This window comes from Sus scrofa, chromosome 1 (genome assembly GCF_054392235.1).
Source record: "Sus scrofa isolate SSC_HxYL_T2T_F1_AM1 chromosome 1, Sscrofa_HxYL_maternal_Yorkshire_Landrace_v2.0, whole genome shotgun sequence".
NCBI lineage: Eukaryota > Metazoa > Chordata > Mammalia > Artiodactyla > Suidae > Sus > Sus scrofa.
Window position 1 is genome coordinate 198,934,680 of NC_139383.1, and position 18,871 is coordinate 198,953,550.

The 18,871-nt window shown below is 37.6% G+C and overlaps 1 protein-coding gene across 1 annotated transcript in view; it reads left to right on the plus strand.

Annotated features, from left to right (window-relative positions):
• Positions 1-709: 709 nt before the first annotated feature.
• The window catches only part of LOC146406949 (potassium channel, subfamily K, member 16-like), a 32,529-nt gene continuing 14,367 nt past the window's right edge, over positions 710-18,871 (plus strand). The window contains exons 1-4 of the mRNA XM_084982801.1: positions 710-812; positions 3,154-3,356; positions 13,092-13,206; positions 15,737-15,903. Of these exons, the coding sequence (XP_084838927.1) occupies positions 755-812; positions 3,154-3,356; positions 13,092-13,206; positions 15,737-15,903 (543 nt within the window). The 5' untranslated portion in view covers positions 710-754. The remainder of the gene's footprint in view (positions 813-3,153; positions 3,357-13,091; positions 13,207-15,736; positions 15,904-18,871) is intronic.

Below are 18,871 nucleotides of genomic sequence, written 5' to 3' on the forward strand. Positions count from 1 at the left end.
GATATTATAACCTAGAGGGGGAAGTATAAAGTCTGTCAGTGATACAAGTTATATGGATATTGTGCCGTTGCATCCAAGAAGCATTTATTGAGGATGTAAAGCCCTGTTAGGTGTTCAAAGGAGGTTTAACAACTTGAATAAGGTAGAGTCTATCTATACCTTCCCTAGGGATTGCCCTCAAATGTAGTACCAAAAAAATGCCATAATTGAGTTAATAGCAGAGACCCCTCTTCCTCTAAGATTTGGTTAGAAAAGTTTTTTTGTCGTTGTTGTTGCCCACCATATTTCTGATCAGAGGGGCCCAGAGGGCAGATCACAGTCGATGTCAGGTCCCTGAGTCTGGAAGGCTAAGGAGCATTTTGGCAAGTGGACAAGCTTCAGGAGAACACATAAGTCATAGAGACCTCACATAATACTGAGCACAGGTCTGAAGGGACGAGAGCTGAAGCAGCAAGTAGCCTGATGGAGGAAGCCTAAAGAGGTTTGCTGACCACAGGACAGGAGTTGCACCATTGCCAAGAAAGGGATCAGTGGGGGACAGATAGAACAGGAAGGTTCAGCTTAAGGAGATCACTGCAAAATGTAGCAGCTGGAGGGGTTTTAGTGCAGAAGGACTGGCTCACACACGCTGGGGGATGTGGTAAGAATGGGGGGATGTGGTAATAATGGGGAGATGTCTGTGTGTAGAACTAGCTATCCTCAAGGTTCCAGATGGAACTGAAAGTGCTAATAAGATCATTTAGACAGGCTCAAAATGTCCCTTTCCAGCCAACTATCTTATGGTTTTGACTTCCAAAACCTTTGTTTAAGAGGTAGGATTACTTTGAAATGGCTTTGGTAAGCGGGGACGGGGGTTGGTGACAATGATGGTGAAGGGGAGCCTTGGCCTGATGGTGTGACTGGAGAATGCACTTCCTCATGTTGGAGTGTTAGTGAAAAATTTAACATCTTCCCAGGATAGTGTCTTATCTCAACATATCGGTAAAGACCCTTTTGCAACATGTGGCCAAATCAGTTGCATTTGTGTTTAAGGCTCAATTTACCAGTGGTTCCTGAAAGTATTTTTTTTTCTTTTTTCCTTTTAATTGAGTTATAATTGGCATAGAATGTGAATTATTTTTAGGTCTACAGCATAATGATTTGATTACTCTCTATTCACATTGTTTTACTGAAGCCAGGGAGACCTAAGAAAGACTCTTTGTAGGTTTAACTCAGATATTTTTCAGTATTTATTGTTAGTTTAAACATGGAAATAGAAGGTGATAAAAGCAGATTATTATCCTGGTAGAAATTCAAAGTAAAATGTCTCCTTAGGTGAGATGGTACTGTTTTATTGTTATTCTGAATTATTTACGTGTAGTATGATTGAATTTATTATTTTACACTGGATATGTACATTAATAACTATCACTATATTTAATTATATCATATTTTAGGGTAGATTTTAGATACTTCAACCACATTGGTTTTAAAACATGCTTGTTCTTCTAACTATTTCTTAAAATTTTTTTTTTCTTTTTAGGGCCGCACCTGCAGCAGATGGAAGTTCCCAGGCTAAGGGTTGAACTGGAGCTGCAAGTGCAGGCTACACCACAGCCACAGCAACATCGGAATCGAGCCGCATCTGCGACTTACACCACTGCTCATGACAACGCTGGATCCTTAACCCCTTTAGCGAGGCCAGGGATTGAACCCATATCCTCATGGATACTAGTTGGGTTCTTAATCCACTGAGCCACAATGGGAACTCCTTATAACTGTTTCTTAGAATTTTGAATGTCACATACAAAATCTATAACCATGTGCTTTCATTAAAAAAAAATCCCATTGGAAAAGTTCACCCACATGATGAGGGTCAGTGCTCCTGAGATTTGCCCTGTTTTGTAAAGCGGAAGAAGTTGTGAGAGGCAGATGCAAGTGGAGAGCACTGGTACGTCAGTGAAATACCTTCCAAGCAGAGCCCCAGGGTGCTGTGAAACACACAGGGCTTCACCTTTCTTAGCATAGAATCTGACCTCATCCAGATGAGAGTCTCCTTCATCTTGTCACAGCCATGCTGTTCTTTTCTGCTCTGTGCTTGCAGGACAGAGGCAAAGAGGTATTGAAAGACAGAGCAGATGCTCTTCTCTGCCACCTAATAGTACTACTGCTATTCCTCCTGTGACTTCAGACCCTGTGCTTCTTTGACTACTAGCCATGATTTGTTGGGCATTTCCTGTTTGCTAGGCCACATGCTAAGGATTTAAATATATAGCTCATTTCATCTTTATAACAACCGTATCAAGTAGCAATTATTATTTATTTTGTAAAATGTAGAGGGAGAATCTGAAACACAGCCAGGACACCTGACTGACGTAAATTCACTGTTATTCACTTGAAAGTATAAATGTTCTGATACCTTTGATCAGTTGGTTAAAGCATTAACATTATACTCCTTTAAAAATATTCACTGAACATACTCCAAAGTATAACTTTGTTGTAAAATTTGCTCCAAGGAAATTCAGTGAATAGCTGAATCACTTTGCTAATGTTGAACTTGCAGCGTTTCCTTATCTCCCCAAATAGCACAATTCTTCTCTTTTTTTTTTTTTTGGCTGCACCTGCAGCATGCAGAAGTTCCCAGGTCAGGGATCAAACTGAAGCCAGAGCAGTGACAATGCCCACTGTGCCACCAAGGAACTCCTTACTACTATTTTTTTAAAATAGGGAAGTTTATAGTCAGGAGTGAAGTGGAATTATTTTTCTGCTTCCCTGACTATTTAGGAATTGGTCTCTTTTGTGTAGTTGTTTAGAGGTAGGTTAAGAAATAAGAGAAAGGAATTCCCTTAGTGGCTCAGCAGAAATGACTCTGACTAGCATCCATGAGGATGTAGGCTCGATCCCTGGCTTTGCTCCATGGGTTAAGGATCCGGCATTGCTGTGAGCTGTGGTGTAGGTCACAGACACAGCTCCAGTTTGACCCCTATCCCGGGAACCTCCATATGCCTTGGGTGCAGCCCTAAAAAGACAGGGAAAAAAAAAAGAAAGAAAGAAGAGCGAGTTCACATTCTGTATCTGGGAATTTTGTTTTGCTTTGCTCTGTGGGATTTCTTTTGAGAGGACATTACATTTTGCATGACAGTTACTTGATTTCTCTGAACTTCACTCCACTAGATAAAGATAGGACAGGTACCAGTGTCCAGAACGGAATCCTATTGCTTGCCTACATATTATATATTGTGCTTGGGGCAATGATATTTGGAGCTTTGGAGAAAGACTTTGAGGTACAGCAGCGATGTTTGGCAGTTAAGACGAAAGCTGACTTTCTGAAAAATCGTTCCAATATGACTCGGGAAGATGTCCAAAGGTTTGTACAGGTAAGAGATGAAGATGTGGGTATTTTTAGAGCCATGAAACTGCTATCTATTCAGAGAAGCCAGTTAGTATGAAAATTCTATGAAGTAATTTCCTTCATTAAGACTAAATATGGTTTACCTAAACAGGGTATGTCAGGTTCGCTTTGGGAAAGGCAGAGAAGCATACCAGAAAAATAAGGAAATCATGCAGACTGGGAAGAAAAAGGAAGGCAGCAAATGACAACAAGGTAGAAGGGGGTGAATTTCAGAGAAGGGACAAATTACAACCCAATCACAAGAGGAGGATAAAAACTAAAATATTCTAATCAAAGTCATCCTTTTCATTATTTCATATGAAGTTCAGAAGTATATTTTACAAAGGAGATAAGAATCTGGTGGGAAACATGCCTTATTTCCCTTCCACTTTCTCCAGACATTGTCATGCTCTAAATTCTGGACATGTTGTCTGTAAATCTTGCCTTACAATATCTTTTGTGTTTCAGAGAAGTTAATTTTAATAGTGTTTTGCTTGTTATTCTTTTCCTTTAGGGTTTGCCAGTCGTTCCCAACTGTGAGGTCATAGAGACCTTTTCTTAAACTTTCTTCTAAAAGTTTTAAAATTTTTTCTTTTGTACATTTAAATCATTAATCCATCCTGGATTGTGTGTGGGTGTGTGCACGTGTGTGTGTGCTCACACGTGCACATGTGTGTACACATACGTGCATATCCATGTAAAGCAGGTTCTAATTTTATATATTTTTCCACAGAGAGAGTGCATTTTTCCAGAACAGCTTATTGATTGATTCACTATTTCCCCATTAATTTTCCATATTCCAGATTTTCTTAAGTACATAAATTTGTTTCTGGGCTTTTGATTCTGTTCCGTTCTGTCTGAATTACAATAGCCTTGCAATAAGTCCTGAAATGGACTCTCCTACCCTTTTGTATGAATTTCAAGATCAGATTGTCATATTCTGTAGTATACTCTGCTGGAGTTTTCACTGAAATTTCTTTGAATTTGTGAAGAATTATTATGTGATGATGTCGAGCATTCTTAAACATAAAATGAAGTCAGTTAGTGTATAGGAATCGTATAATACACAATCTTTTGTGAGGGGCTTCTTAGCATGATGTTCTTGTCATTTCTCTTTATTGCTGAGTAGTATTCTGTGGCATATCTATGCCAAAATTTGTTTATCCATTCACATTGATGAGCTTTGAGTAGTCTTCAAGTTTACATATATCATAAATGAAATAGGTACAAGTATTTTTGGGTATGTGGGGAAACCTGTTTTTCTTTCTTTTCGGCAAATACCTAAAAGTGGAATTGTCATGTGAATAGTAAGTATGTACAGCTGTAAGATACTGCCAGAGAAGTTCTCCAGAATGACTATATCTTTTTATATATCCATCAATAGCACATCAGAGTTCCAGCTGCTCTATATCCCCACCAAAACTGGCTTTGGTAGGGTTTCTTTATTTTAGCCAATCTAATGATATCTCCTTTTGATTTTAATTTGCATTTTCCTATGACTAATCATATTGAGCATCTCTATGAGTTTATTGGCCATTTTTACATTATCTCTTGTGAATTTTCTGTTCAAATCATTTGCCTGTTTTTTCATCCATCTGCTTAATGCAGGGTTGTAAGTATTTTTCATATATTCAAGAGAAAAGTACTTTGTCACAGTTATGGGTTGCCAATATTTTCTCCTACATAGTGGACTGATTTTCAGTTTATTCATGGTTTCTTTTGAAGAGAGTTTTTAAAAATAATTTCCAGTTCACAAATTTTTTATGGTTTTTGTGTTCTAAGACATCTTTAGCTAAACCAAAGTCACAAAGATATCTAGAAGTTTTATAGTTTAGCTTTTATATTTATTTGATAAATAGAAAGTTAATTTTGATGAATTGTGTGAGGTGAGCATCAAGATTTGCTGTTATTGTTTGGAGATACCTTAGAAATCTATACATAGAACTTCCATATGACCCCGCAATCCTACTCTTGGGCATCTATCCGGACAAAACTCTACTTAAAAGAGACACGTGTACCTGCATGTTCATTGCAGCACTATTCACAATAGCCAGGACATGGAAACAACCCAAATGTCCATCCACAGATGATTGGATTCGGAAGAGGTGGTATATATACACAATGGAATACTCCTCAGCCATAAAAAAGGATGACATAATGCCATTTGCAGCAACATGGATGGAACTAGAGAATCTCATCCTGAGTGAAATGAGCCAGAAAGACAAAGACAAATACCATATGATATCACTTATAACTGGAATCTAATATCCAGCACAAATGAACATCTCCTCAGAAAAGAAAATCATGGACTTGGAGAAGAGACTTGTGGTTGCCTGATGGGAGGGGGAGGGAGTGGGAGGGATCAGGAGCTTGGGCTTATCAGACACAACTTAGAATAGATTTACAAGGAGATCCTGCTGAATAGCATTGAGAACTATGTCTAGATACTCATGTCGCAACAGAAGAAATGGTGGGGGAAAAAACTGTAACTGCAATGTATACATCTAAGGATAACTTGACCCCCTTGCTGTACAGTGGTAAAATAAAAAAAAAAGAAAGAAATGAAGGAGAAATAAAGACTTTCCCTATCAAAAAATAAAATAAAATAAAATAAAATTAATAAGAGAGAAAAAAAAGATTTGCTGTTATTATTTTCAATACAGCTTCTCCCTAAAGAAAAAGAAAGACAAAAAAAAAAAAAAAGAAATACAGTTGATTTACAATATTGTCTTAGTTTCAGGTGTATAGCAAAGTGATTCAGTTATATATACATTTATATTATATATATTTATCTTTTTAGATTCTTTTCATTATAGGTTATTACAAGAAAATGAGTACGGTTCCTGTACTATACAGTAGGTCCTTGTTTGTTTATTTATCTATTTTTATATAGTAGTGTGTATATTTTATTTTATTTTACTTTTTTATTTTTTTGACTTTTTGTCTTTTTAGGGCCACACCCACAGCATATGGAAGTTCCCATGCTAGGGATAGAATCGGAGCTACAGCTGCCAGCCTACACCACAGCCACAGCAATGCAGGATATGAGCTGTGTCTGCGACTTACACCACAGCTCATGGCAATGCCGGATCCTTAATCCACTGAATGAGGCCAGGGATCGAACCTACATCCTCATGGATGCTAGTAAGATTTGTTTCCACTGAGCCAATGGGAACTCCATCATGTGTATATTTTAATCCCCAACTCCTAATTTATCCCTCCACTCCCCCATAGGATCTAAATAACACTCAGAGTCTTATAGAGTAGATAGTATTCAAAATATAGAGGATACAATCCAAAAGTACTCAGCATATGAAGAACCACAAAAATCTGGTGATCAATCATCCCAGATTTTGTCTGAAAAAGTTTCTGTTTTGTCTTTTTTAAAAGGATATTTTCATGGGACCTGTAAATCTAGTCTGGCACTTTAAAAATGTTCCATAGACTTCTGGTTTGCATTGCTTATGATAGGAAAACTGCTGTTATTCTTAGATTTGTTGTCCTTTACATACTGTGTCTTTTTTCTCCTCTGGTTATGTTTTAGATCACTAGTTTTCAGTAATGTGATCATCATGTGTGTGTGTTTTATGTGTATGTGTGTTTATCCTGCTTATGGTCCCTTGAGTTTCTTATAACTGTGTATCTCATTTTCATCAAATTTGAAAACTTTTTTTTTCTTTCTTTTTAGGGCTGCACCCATGGCATATGGGGGTTCCCTGGCTAGGGGTCTGATTGGAGCTACATTTGCCGACCTACACCACAGCTCATGGCAACACCAGATCCTTAACCCACTGAATGAGGCCAGGGATTGAACCCACAACCTCATGGTTCCTAGTTGGATTTGTTTCCGCTGCACCACAATGGGAACTCCCAGATTTGAAAACTTGCAATCATTACTTTGCTCCTCTTCTGACTCCTTTCTCCTCAACACACATACTGTATATCTGATTTTTTTCCCCTCTGTGTGCTTCAAGTTAGTATAAAATCTAAAACTATATCTTAGTTTATTAATCTTTTCTTCTGCTGATAATCCTATCTGTTCCCTTTTAGATGTTGTCTTTTTCATTTCTAGAATTCCCATTTGCTTATGTCTTATATATTCCATTCTCTCTTCATTATGTTAATGTTTCCTTATAATAGCCCTTTTAAGGTCATTTTCTGCTAATTCCATCACTTTAATGGAATTGTTATTTATAAGTTTGTTTCTCTTGACGGATTTTTCTCATAGTAATGGGTTATATTTTCTTGATTCTTTGTATGTCTATTAATTTTTTCAAATTAGATAATGGATATTATGAGATGGTTAATGTTGCTTGGCTTTATTATATTCCTTTAAATTCTTTAAACTTTCTCTGCTAGGCAACAAAGTTACTTAAACATTAATTATTCAAGGAGTTTCTGTCATGGCACAGCAGAAGCGAATCCAACTAGGAACCATGAGGTTGCAGGTTCGATCCCTGGCCTTGTTCAGTGAGTTAAGTATCTGGCATGGCCATGAACTATGGTGTAGGTCACAGACTCAGCTTGGATCCTGCCTTGCTGTGGCTTGGTGTAGGCCGGTGGCTGTATCTCCAATTCGACCCCTAGCCTGGGAAACTCCAAATGCCATGGGTGCGATCCTGAAAATTTAAAAGAAAAATTAAAAAAAATTTTTTAAATAAGAAGAAGAAGAAAAATTAATTATTTCAAGATTTGTTTTCCACTTCTTCCAGGCCTAAATTGGACCTTTTATCCTAGGGCTAATTTTGCTGCACATCTCAGTAATGACCTTTCTGTGTTCTCCACTGAATGTCATGAACATATAGTGGGGCCTGTTCCCTTTAGCTAGAAACTCATATAGTTACTAACCTGATGTGGGCTATAGGAATTGTTCAGCTTACAGGCCACAGTTATTATTTTTCTCCCAATGCATTAGTTGGTTGTTGCTACATAACAGCATCCCACAAACTTAGTAGTTTAAAACATTTATTACCTCAGTTTTTGTAGGTCAGGAGTCCAAGCACAGCTTAGCTGGCTCCTCCTCTGCAGTCTGCTATCAATGTGTCCAATAGGGCTGTGGTCTCAGCTGAGGGAAAATCTGCTTGCAAACTCATGTGGATATTTAGAAGCATTCAGTTCCTTTGGGCTGTCAGACCAAGGACCCCAGTTTCATACTGGTTGTTGGCCAGAGGCTACATCCAGGTTGCTGCCAGATGGCCCTTCCATGGGTATCTCATGACGTGTCAGCCTCCTTCTTCAAAGCCAGCAAGGGAGAGGGTGACTCTAACAAGATCAGCAATGCTGTCTTACATAACCTAATCGCACACATAGAGTCATGTACACCCTGTTACCTTTGATATGTTCATAGCCACAAATGTGGCTGGAGATAAGTCACAGTCCCCACCCACACTTGGAGAGAGGGAGTCACACAATGGCATGAACTACAGACCATGGGGGCCACTTTGAGAAACTGTCTGCCACACCCAGGCAATTGGTTTTGACCAATCTCATAAAGTTGTACCATTTTCAAGTGCAGAATGTCATTGAGCCAAAGACTCAAAGATACCTCCATGCAGATTCCTATAATTCTTTCTCTGGGTAGTTTTGTCTTCTGTGGAACTCTGCCTACAAATTAGAGTGTCCTTGGCTTTACTGAACTCCAGTCTCTGTCTCCTCAACTCAGAAAAATCACCAAGTGCTCTCTGGGGGTCCTTTTTCCTCTACCACAGCCTGGAAATTACTTCCAGTCTGGGCAATGATAGTACTCATCCCATTTATTTTCCTTATCTCAGTAATCACAGTTCTGCATTTTCTCTTGTCCAGTGCTTAGAAACAGTTTTTTTTCTCTTATTATGTCCAGTTTTCCATGGGAAGATAATTTTGGACTGTGTGACTCCATCATGTCTAGAAACAGCATTCTCTCTCATCAGGTATTTCACCTTTAATTACTCTCACCCCATCCTCATCTAACATGTCATCCAAGAGTATTTCTGTTCAACTAATTTTAAAACTCCCATATATAGTATTGTGCATTTAGCTTTTGCTTTGATTTACTCACCTTTTATTGATTTATTTTTTCTCCCTTCCCCCCCTTCCTTCCTTTCTTATCTCAGAGTTATTTTGGGGGGAAATTTTCCTTCTTGTGAAATATATCTGTAGTACATTTATCTCACAAGAGTCTGCTTGTGAAAACACTCTTTTGTTTTGATCTAAAAATATGTTCATTTACTTTCTTGAAAAATATTTTAGCAGAGTATGAAGTACTAGGTAGACAGTTGTTTTCTTTTAGCTCATGGGAGATATTATTCCATTATTCTGTGGCTTCCTTCAGCTTCTTCTAAGACGTTTTCTGTCAATCTAATTGCCTCTTCTTTATAGATAATTCATCTTTTCTCTTCAGCATTCAAGGCCTCTCTGATTTTATGGTCTTTTCTTCATCTCTGTTGATTTACCACTTTAATTCAACAATATAAATGTGACTTTTGTTTTTATTTTGCTTGGAATTTGCTTCCTAAATCTCTGTAATTGTTCTCATATCAGTTCCAATTCCTTAAAAATGACTAATATGGTTGACTTGTTATTTCTATCATCTGTATCTCTTAACCTTTCTTTTTCATATTCTCTACTGTTTTACCTTTTTTGGTGTATTTTTAATGATTCATTAAAATATATATTTCATTTACTTCTTTGCTCTTTGTTTCCATTTTATCTAATGTTTTGAATTTTTAATTTCAATGGTTTTATTTTTTTTTCTAAAAGTCCTATTTATCTTTTTAAAAGTGTGTGGTCTTTCTTGCTAATATTGTATTCCTACATGTCTCTAATTCCTTTCATTTTATTAATTTTTTTTGTCTTTTGTCTTTTTGAGGGCTGCACTCATAGCATATGGAAATTTCTAGGCTAGGAGTCTAATTGGAGCTACAGCTGCCAACCTACACCAGAGCCACAGCAATGCCGGATCCGAGCCACGTCTGCAACCTACACCACAGCTCATAGCAATGCTAGATTCTCAACCCACTGAATGAGGCCAGGGATCGAACCCACAACTTCATGGTTCCTATTCGGATTGGTTTCCACTGCACCACGACACGAACGCCCTTTAGTATATATTTTATTTATTTATTTATTTACTGTTTTTTTTTAGGGCTGCACCCACAGCACGTGAAAGTTTCCAGGTTAGAGGTCAAATCAGAGCTATAGCCACTGGTCTATGCCACAGCAATGCCAGATCTAAGCCATGTCTGTGACCTGCACTACAGCCCACAGCAATGCCGGATCCTTAACCCACTGAGCGAGGCCAGGGTTCAAACCTGTGTTCTCATGGATACTAGTGGTGTTTGTTACCACTGAGCTACAACAGGAACACCTCATTAAACATTTTAAACATATTTTCTATGTACAATGACTCAATATTATAGTCTTTAGGATTTTACTTCTATTCTTTGTGACTGTTGTGGTGGTATTCTTTTCTTGCTTTTGATTTTAATTAGAATCTCTAATATTTCACTGTTAGGCAGAAAGCTGCTGGAGCTTATTATGATTACTCTATATCAAATTAAAATATTTTGTTCATATTTTGAACTTATATTTCCCTAACATTATTTTATCTATTTTTATACTTATTGAAGTTATCAATACATGAGTTTTCATATTTGTTATTTTTTATGATTTCCTATTTATTTATTACATGCCTTCAGTCATAATATATTTTATAACTCTGCTGGATTTGGTTTAATATTTTATTTAGAATTAAGGATTTTATATTTATAGGCGCTCTATAATTTTCTTCCTTCCTTTGCTCCTCCCTTCTTTCCTTCCTTCCTTCCTTATCCCTACGTTATTCATGTCTGGTTTTGATATGTTAGTGTCATATTCATTCCACAATTCTATAAAGGATCAAGAAGCATAGAAAAAATTAATTATTTAACTCATAACTTATTGTACCACTTTCTTTTTTATTTTTATTTACTTTTTGATTATTTTTTCCATTATAATTGGTTTACAGTGTTCTGTCAATTTCTGCTGTACAGCAACATGACCCAGTCACACACATATATACATTCTTTTTCTCACACTATCCTCCATCATGTTTTGTTGCAAGTGACTAGATAGAGTTCCTAGTGCTATACATCAGGATCTCATTGCTTATCCATTCCAAATGCAATAGTTTGCTTCTATTAACCCCAGACTCCCAGTCCACCCAACTCCGTCCCCCTCCCCCTTGCAACCACAAGTCTGTTCTCCAAGTCCATGAGTTTCCTTTTTGTGGAAAGTTTTATCTGTGCCATCTATTAGGTTCCAGATATAAGGGCTATCATATGGTATTTGTCTTTCTCTTTCTGACTTACTTCACTTAGTATGAGGGTCTCTATTTCCAACCATGTTGCTGCAAATGGCATTATTTTGTTCTTTTTTATGGCTGAGTAGTATTCTATTGTGTATATATACCACATCTTCCTAATCCAATCATCTGTTGATGGATATTTATATTGTTTCCATGTCTTGGCTATTGTGAATAGTGCTGCAGTGAATATACAGGTGCGTATATCTTTTTCAAGGAAAGTTTCGTCCAGATATATGTGCAAGAGTGGGATTGCTGGATCATATGGTAGTTCTATATTTCGTTTTCTAAGGTACCTCCATACTGTTTTCCATAGTGGTTGTACCAATTTACATTCCTACCAACAGTGCATGAGGGTTCCCTTTTCTCCACACCCTCTCCAGCATTTGTTATTTTTTGACATGTTAACGATGGCCATTCTGACAGGTGTGAGGTGATACCTCATAGTAGTTTTGATTTGCATTTTCTAATAATTAGTGACATGACTCTGTATTTGAAGTTTCTTGGAGGGGGGAGTGATATTTAGGGAATAAAGGCATCAAAATCTTTAGCATATCATTACTATTACTGTATAGATTGTAAAGTTTTTTGGCTGAGATTCTTTCATCAAAAGAATTATATGTATTTTAGCCTTTCCAAAAATTGATGGCCCTCTCATTAACTTCTTTCTTGATTTCTTTTTTTTTTTTTTTGTCTTTTCCAGGGCCACACCTACAGCATATGGGGGTTCCCAGGCTAGGGGTCTAATCGGAGCTATTGCCCCTGGCCTATGCCACAGCCACAGCAATGCCAGATCTGAGCCACATCTGTGACCTACACCACAGCTCACGGCAACGCCAGATCTTAATCCACTGAGTGAGGCCAGGGATCCAACCCGCAACCTCCTGGTTCCTAGTTGGATTCGTTAACCACTGAGCACAACAGGAACCCCCTCTTTCTTAATTTCTAATGATGTTATAAAATTACTGCTCTTATATCTTTTTCCTCATATCTCTCATGATTTCCATTGCCTAAATAAGAAGTATCTCTGTACCTATCTTCAACCCATATTTGCTAGTTACTTGAAAATAATTGAACATTATTAACATTTGAATTATCATTAATTATTAAATATATGTATACATACCACTATCAAAAATTTTCTTTAAAAGTATCATTATCCATATATTACTTCCAAAGGGATTGGCACCAATAAAACAAATGATTTCCCATTGTTAGTTATTATCAGAAGCTTTTCCATTTCACTTGATCCTAAGGAAAATTTACAATTTGACCAAATTAGATTTGGGATTTGGTTTTAATCCACTTAAATGGAACTAATTTTCTTTGGTGTTCTACTTGAAGAAATACAAATTATACAACCCAAATTTTGTTTTTTTTCTCTTTTATTTTAATTTGCAGGTGATGACTTCTATCATATTATCAGGAATACCTCCCACAGGAAATAGGACTGCTGTTTCCTTTTGGACTTTTACAAACTCTTTTATAACTTGCATAGTCACTCTATCCACAATAGGTAAGTTTGTGCTTTCTTTTTCCCACTTAGGAGGTTAAATATTTTGTAAGTGTTTTGCATGAGTACTATGTACCCCTTTATATGGTATCTTAGATTTAATGAAATAAAGTGGTTAGTTTAAGGGGCAGGAGCCCATCCAGAACAAGTTCTACTAAGATTTTAAAAAAAGGAATCTGGCAATATTCTTGGCTCTTTGTGAAAACGACAATTTTTTTTCCCCCTACACTTTGGATCTATTAAATCTTGGCTTGAGACTATTATCTGTAAACCACCTTCACTCTGTCTCAACTAAAAGTGTTTCAGATATAGTAACATGTTCCCAAGTCATCTCTCCCACTTCCCCAAAATTTGCCTGACCAACCCTTGGGCAAAAGAGTGTCCATGAGTGAAGATGAAAAATTTCTTAGAAGAAGCTCCCCAAAGGGGTAGCTTGTAGTTGCAGAACAGAGTGTGAATGTTATTATAAAGATGATGGAAAAAAGAAACCAAAATGTAGAATGATGAAGAGGGGCAGGAGAGAGGGAGAAAATAACAAGGGGGAGAGTACTCTCATCAGACTGTATGAGGAATCAAAAATTTATCAAGGATATTTAAACAGAGGTTTAAGAATATTGTTTAAGGAGTTCCCGTCGTGGCACAGTGGAAGAGAATCCAACCAGGAGCCATGAGGTTGAGGTTCGATCCCTGGCCTTGCTCAGTGGTTTCAGGATCTGGCGTTGCCGGTGAGCTGTGGTGTAGTTCGAAGATGCAGCTCAGATCATTTGCTGTGACTGTGACATAGCTTGACAGCTGTAGCTCCAATTGGACCCCCAGCCTGGGAATCTCCATATGCTGTGGGTTTGGCCCTGAAAAGCAAAAAAATAAAAAAATAATAATAAAATAAAATAAATTTATATATATATATATATATATATATATATATATATATTGTTTAAAAGCACAAAGGCAAATATAGGTGACTAAAAAGCAGCAATACAAAGATTGAACATGAAGCAGAGGCAGAAGAATGTGGTTATAGGAGTTTGAATCCCTACCTTTCATATCAAAAACATGATCTAAATTTGATAAATCAGGAGTTCCCATCATGGCTCAGTGGTTAAAAAACCCGACTAGCATCCATGAGGATGCAGGTTTGATCCCTGGCCTTGCTCAGTGGGTTAAGGATCTGGCGTTGCCATGAGCTGTGGTGTAGGTTGTAGACATGACTCATAGTTGCTGTGTCTGTGGCACTGGCCGGCAGTTCCAATTCAACCCCTAGTCTGGGAACTTCCATATGCCACAAGTGCGGTCCTAAAAACCAAAAATAAAAATATAAATAAGTAAATAAATAAATAAATAAATACAATAAAATAAAATACGGTAAAATCAAGGGAGTTCCCATTGTGATGCCTCAGTAATGAATCTGACTAGTATCCATGAGGATGTGGATTTGATCCCTGGCCTCACTAAGTGGGTTGGGGATCCAGTGTTGCCATGAGCTGTGGTGTAGGTTGCAGGTGTGGTTTGGATCCCATGTGGCTGTGGCTTTGTTGTAGGCCAGCAGCTGCAGCTCCGATTTGATCCCTAGACTGGGAACTTCCATATGTTGCAGGTTCGGCTCTAAAAAACTAAACTAAATTAAAATAAAATTGACAAATCAACAAATGGATGTATAGCCACATATATCAGTCTAATCTGGGTAGCTCCAAAGCAGAAATTCCACCACAAAATTGGTGTCACCCTGAATTTGGCATCTGGCATTTTATATCCCTGTATTGGTCAGCTGTTGGTACTAGCACCTTCCAAGCTGAGATGAGGGCAAACCTCCCAGGTGAGACAGCTCCCCTGGGTAAAGGGCAGTTCTAAAGAGAGGGACAAAAGTGCTTTGGCAGCTATCCTCATGCTCCTAGGGTTGGGTATACCAGAAGGGTTGAGGGAATCTGAGTGAGGGCCCAAGAGCATAAACTAAAGCATGCATTCTTAAAATTGGTTGATTCCTAAAGCAATGCTCTTAACATGTTTAAGTGCAAAAGTAGAATAGGCTAAACAGAAAACTTGGAAAACATAATTTTTAAACAATTAACTGTAAACCCACAGATCCACACAACAGCTGTTTAACCTTTCATGACAGTACCCAGTTTTAGGCTGCTTTGTCAGAGCAATATGTCATTAATATTTTCTATGTCATATATACTTTCCTATAATTCTTCATGATATCACAATGTCATTACATACCATATTAGGTATGATCAGTCTCCTTAATTGTTGAACATTTATGCTGTTTCCATTATTTCAAAATGTGAAATAGTGATATTGTGAAAAATCTTTTCATTTTAGCTCACATTTCTTGATTATTTTCTTAGGATAAGATCAACTGGCTCATTGTATTTTGTTTGTTTGTTTGTTTGTTTTTTAGCAGGTGCTCTGTGTGCAGGGATTCTTAGAATACCTATGAGTGAAAATTTGCCCTCCAAAACCAATGTCGATTGTACAAATTATACCAAGTTGCTGTATTGAGGAGCATTGCATTTATCTTTTTTTCTCTTATCAGGTTATGGAACAATTTTTCCTAAAACTACTGGTGGACAGATGTTCTGTGTTGTCTTTGCTGCAATTGGAATCCCTCTAACTATCATATTATTTAAACATGTTGGCATGTTAGTTTATCTGCCATTTGATAAATTTGGAATATACCTTCAACATAAGGGAATAAATGAGGTAAATTCTCTCTCTTTCCACACAGTCAGTCTCCTTCCCTCTCTCTTTCTCCCTCTCTCTCTTACACACACACACACACACACACACACACACACATTTGGTAGAGAAGTTCTGTTTTCTTTTTTTAAATTTTGTGTGAATTCACAACCTTAGGTTGACTAGACATATAACATTTTATACTTACTGAATTCATGTTGAATAAAAGGCATATGAGTAGAAAAAGCAAATCGTATTGTGCTATAAAGCAGAAGTGAGGAAATCCATTGTTCAAGGGACCATTTATTTCCTCTTAGGTATTTTGCCTCTAATCACTTATCAGAAGATGAGCAGTGGTGAGTTGTGTATAAATGAAGTGTTCCCATAAGTCAGCTGGCCAGCTCCTTTATGTTACAGAACAGGAAACCATTTCTTAAAGGCTGAGTGAATTGCTTGAGATTACCCAGGGAACTAGTAGCAGTGCTGGAGATACCCCTAGAGATATTTATCTTTTTAGGGCCGCACCTGTGGCATATGTAGGTTCCCAAACTAGGGGTCGAATCCTAACTGAAGCTGCCAGCCTATGCCACAGCCACAGCAATGCAGGATCTGAGTCATGGCTGCAACCTACACCACAGCTCACGGCAACACTGGATCCTTAATCCACTGAGAAAGGCCAGGAATTGAACACATGTCCTCATGGATACTAGTCGGGTTTGTTAACCACTGAGCCATGATGGGAACTATCCCATCTAAAGATATTTGGACCAAAGCTTTGTCCACATATCATGTTGAATCATGTATGGTCAATTGAGTAATTAGCACAGATTTTACCCGTCTTTAAAAATTAGAAATATCCTTCTTTATTAAAATGATTGAGAATTTATTACTAATTTGAACTATATACATTCTTTGAGAAGCTATTTTTCGATAAAGGAATATAAAGAAAGGGTCCCTTCAGGGAGCCCAAGGGAGCAGGTGAGCAAAGTGAGAGAGAATCCCACTAATGGTCAATGTAATCAGCCCTTACACTGGGACAGAGACCTTCCCAAGAGGATGCCACATTCTTAGCTATTTCTTTGTATTCTTTTTGGAGATCTAGGGTCACTCTAGAATTTGTTCTTCTGTTCTAATTAGAGTTCAGTCCAGTGGTTCTCAACTTCAGTTGAACATTAGAATCACTTGGGGAAGCTTTTAAAAATCCTTGTGCCTCATATTCCCTTGTGGTGCAGCAGATTAAGGATCAGCATTGCCATGGCAATGGCTTAGGTTCCTGCTGTGTCGTGGGTTCAGTCTCTGGTCTGGAAACTTCCACATGCTTCAGGCACAGCCAAACAAACAAAATCCTGATGCCATGACACAATTCCAGACCAATTTGATCTGAATCTTTAAAAACCCTCAATGGTTTTTAAAACTTCCTAAACAGTTCCAATGGACAACAAGTTTGAGAACTTCAAAGTCCTATGACTTTTCCTTAGAATCCTGACCATGCACGTTACAAAATGATAATAAAGAAAACATAAGCAGATCAGTGGAATCATCTAAGAAGGGCAGTCCTTTGCAGTGCGAACTCTGAGACTGCCCTCTGCGTACAGTTCCTTCGGGTCTATGAATCTAGACCAATGTTTCTCAACTGGAGTGATTTTACTTTCAAAGGGGATGTTTGACAATGTCTAAAAGCATATTGGGAGAGTTCTTGTTGTGGTGCAGCAGAAACAGATCCAACCAATATTCATGAAGATGCAGGTTCCATCCCTGGCTTGGCTTAGTGAGTTGGGGATCCACTGTTGCTCTAAGCTGTGGTGTAGGTCATATATGTGGCTTTGATCCCACATTGCTGTGTCTGTGGTATAGGCTGGTAGCTGTAGCTCTGATTAGGCTGCTAGCCTGGGAACTTCCATATGCCACAGTTGAAGCCCTGAAAAAAAAGCAAAAAATAAAAATAAAAAATGAAAAATAAAAATAAAAGCATGTTGGGTTGTACACAACTCGGGAGGAGGGAGCTACTGGCATCTAGTGGATAGAGCTCAGGTATGCTCCAAAACACCCTACCATGTACAGGACAGGTGATCACAACAAAGAATTATTGGATCAAAATGTCAGGATCAAGGTTGAGAAATTTTTCTAGATCAGTAGTTCTCAAAGTATGATTCCAGGGATAGCAGCATCAGTATCACCTGGGAATTGTTAAGAATACAAATTCTCAGCCCCCATCCCTGAGTACCAAATAAGGAACTCTGGGGATGGGGCCCAGCCATCTATTTTTAACAAGCCCTACAAGAGATTAAGATGTGTGTTAAAAGTTGAGAAACACTAACATAAAGCCTAATCAATATTTTACCACAGTGAAAAGTCTTGAAAAGAAACTGTTAAAAGAGTGAAAAGATGAGCTACAGCATGGGAGAAAACGTGCTAATTATATACCCTAGAAAAGGACTAGCATCCCGAATACTTAAGAACGCTTAAAACTCAATAATGAGATAATAACTCAATATTCTTAATGGGCAAAATGTTTAAGCACACCTTTTACCAATAAAGATATATTCATGGCAAATAAGCAGATTAAAATGTGCTAAGTATCAGCTATTAGGAAAATGCAAGTTAATACTATCATGAGAAACTAATATACCTGTAACATGATGGCTCAAAATGAAAAGATTAACCACACCAAGTGTTGGTGAGACTATGGAGAATCTGGAACTCTCTCTCATACAGTGCTAATGGGAATGTACAATGGTATAGTCACCTTGAGAAACTTCTTAAAACTAAACATGCATCTAATTTATGATTCAGTTATTTCACTATTGTATATTTACTCAAAAGAAACAAAAACATGTGTCATTACAAAGACTAGTACATGAATTTTGATTGCAGCTTGATTTGGAATAGCTCAAAACTGTGAACAACTCAAGTGTTCATCAAGAAGTAAATGAATGAACCCGTTTTAATTTTATATAGTATTGGAATATTGCTTATCAATAAAAAGAATGAA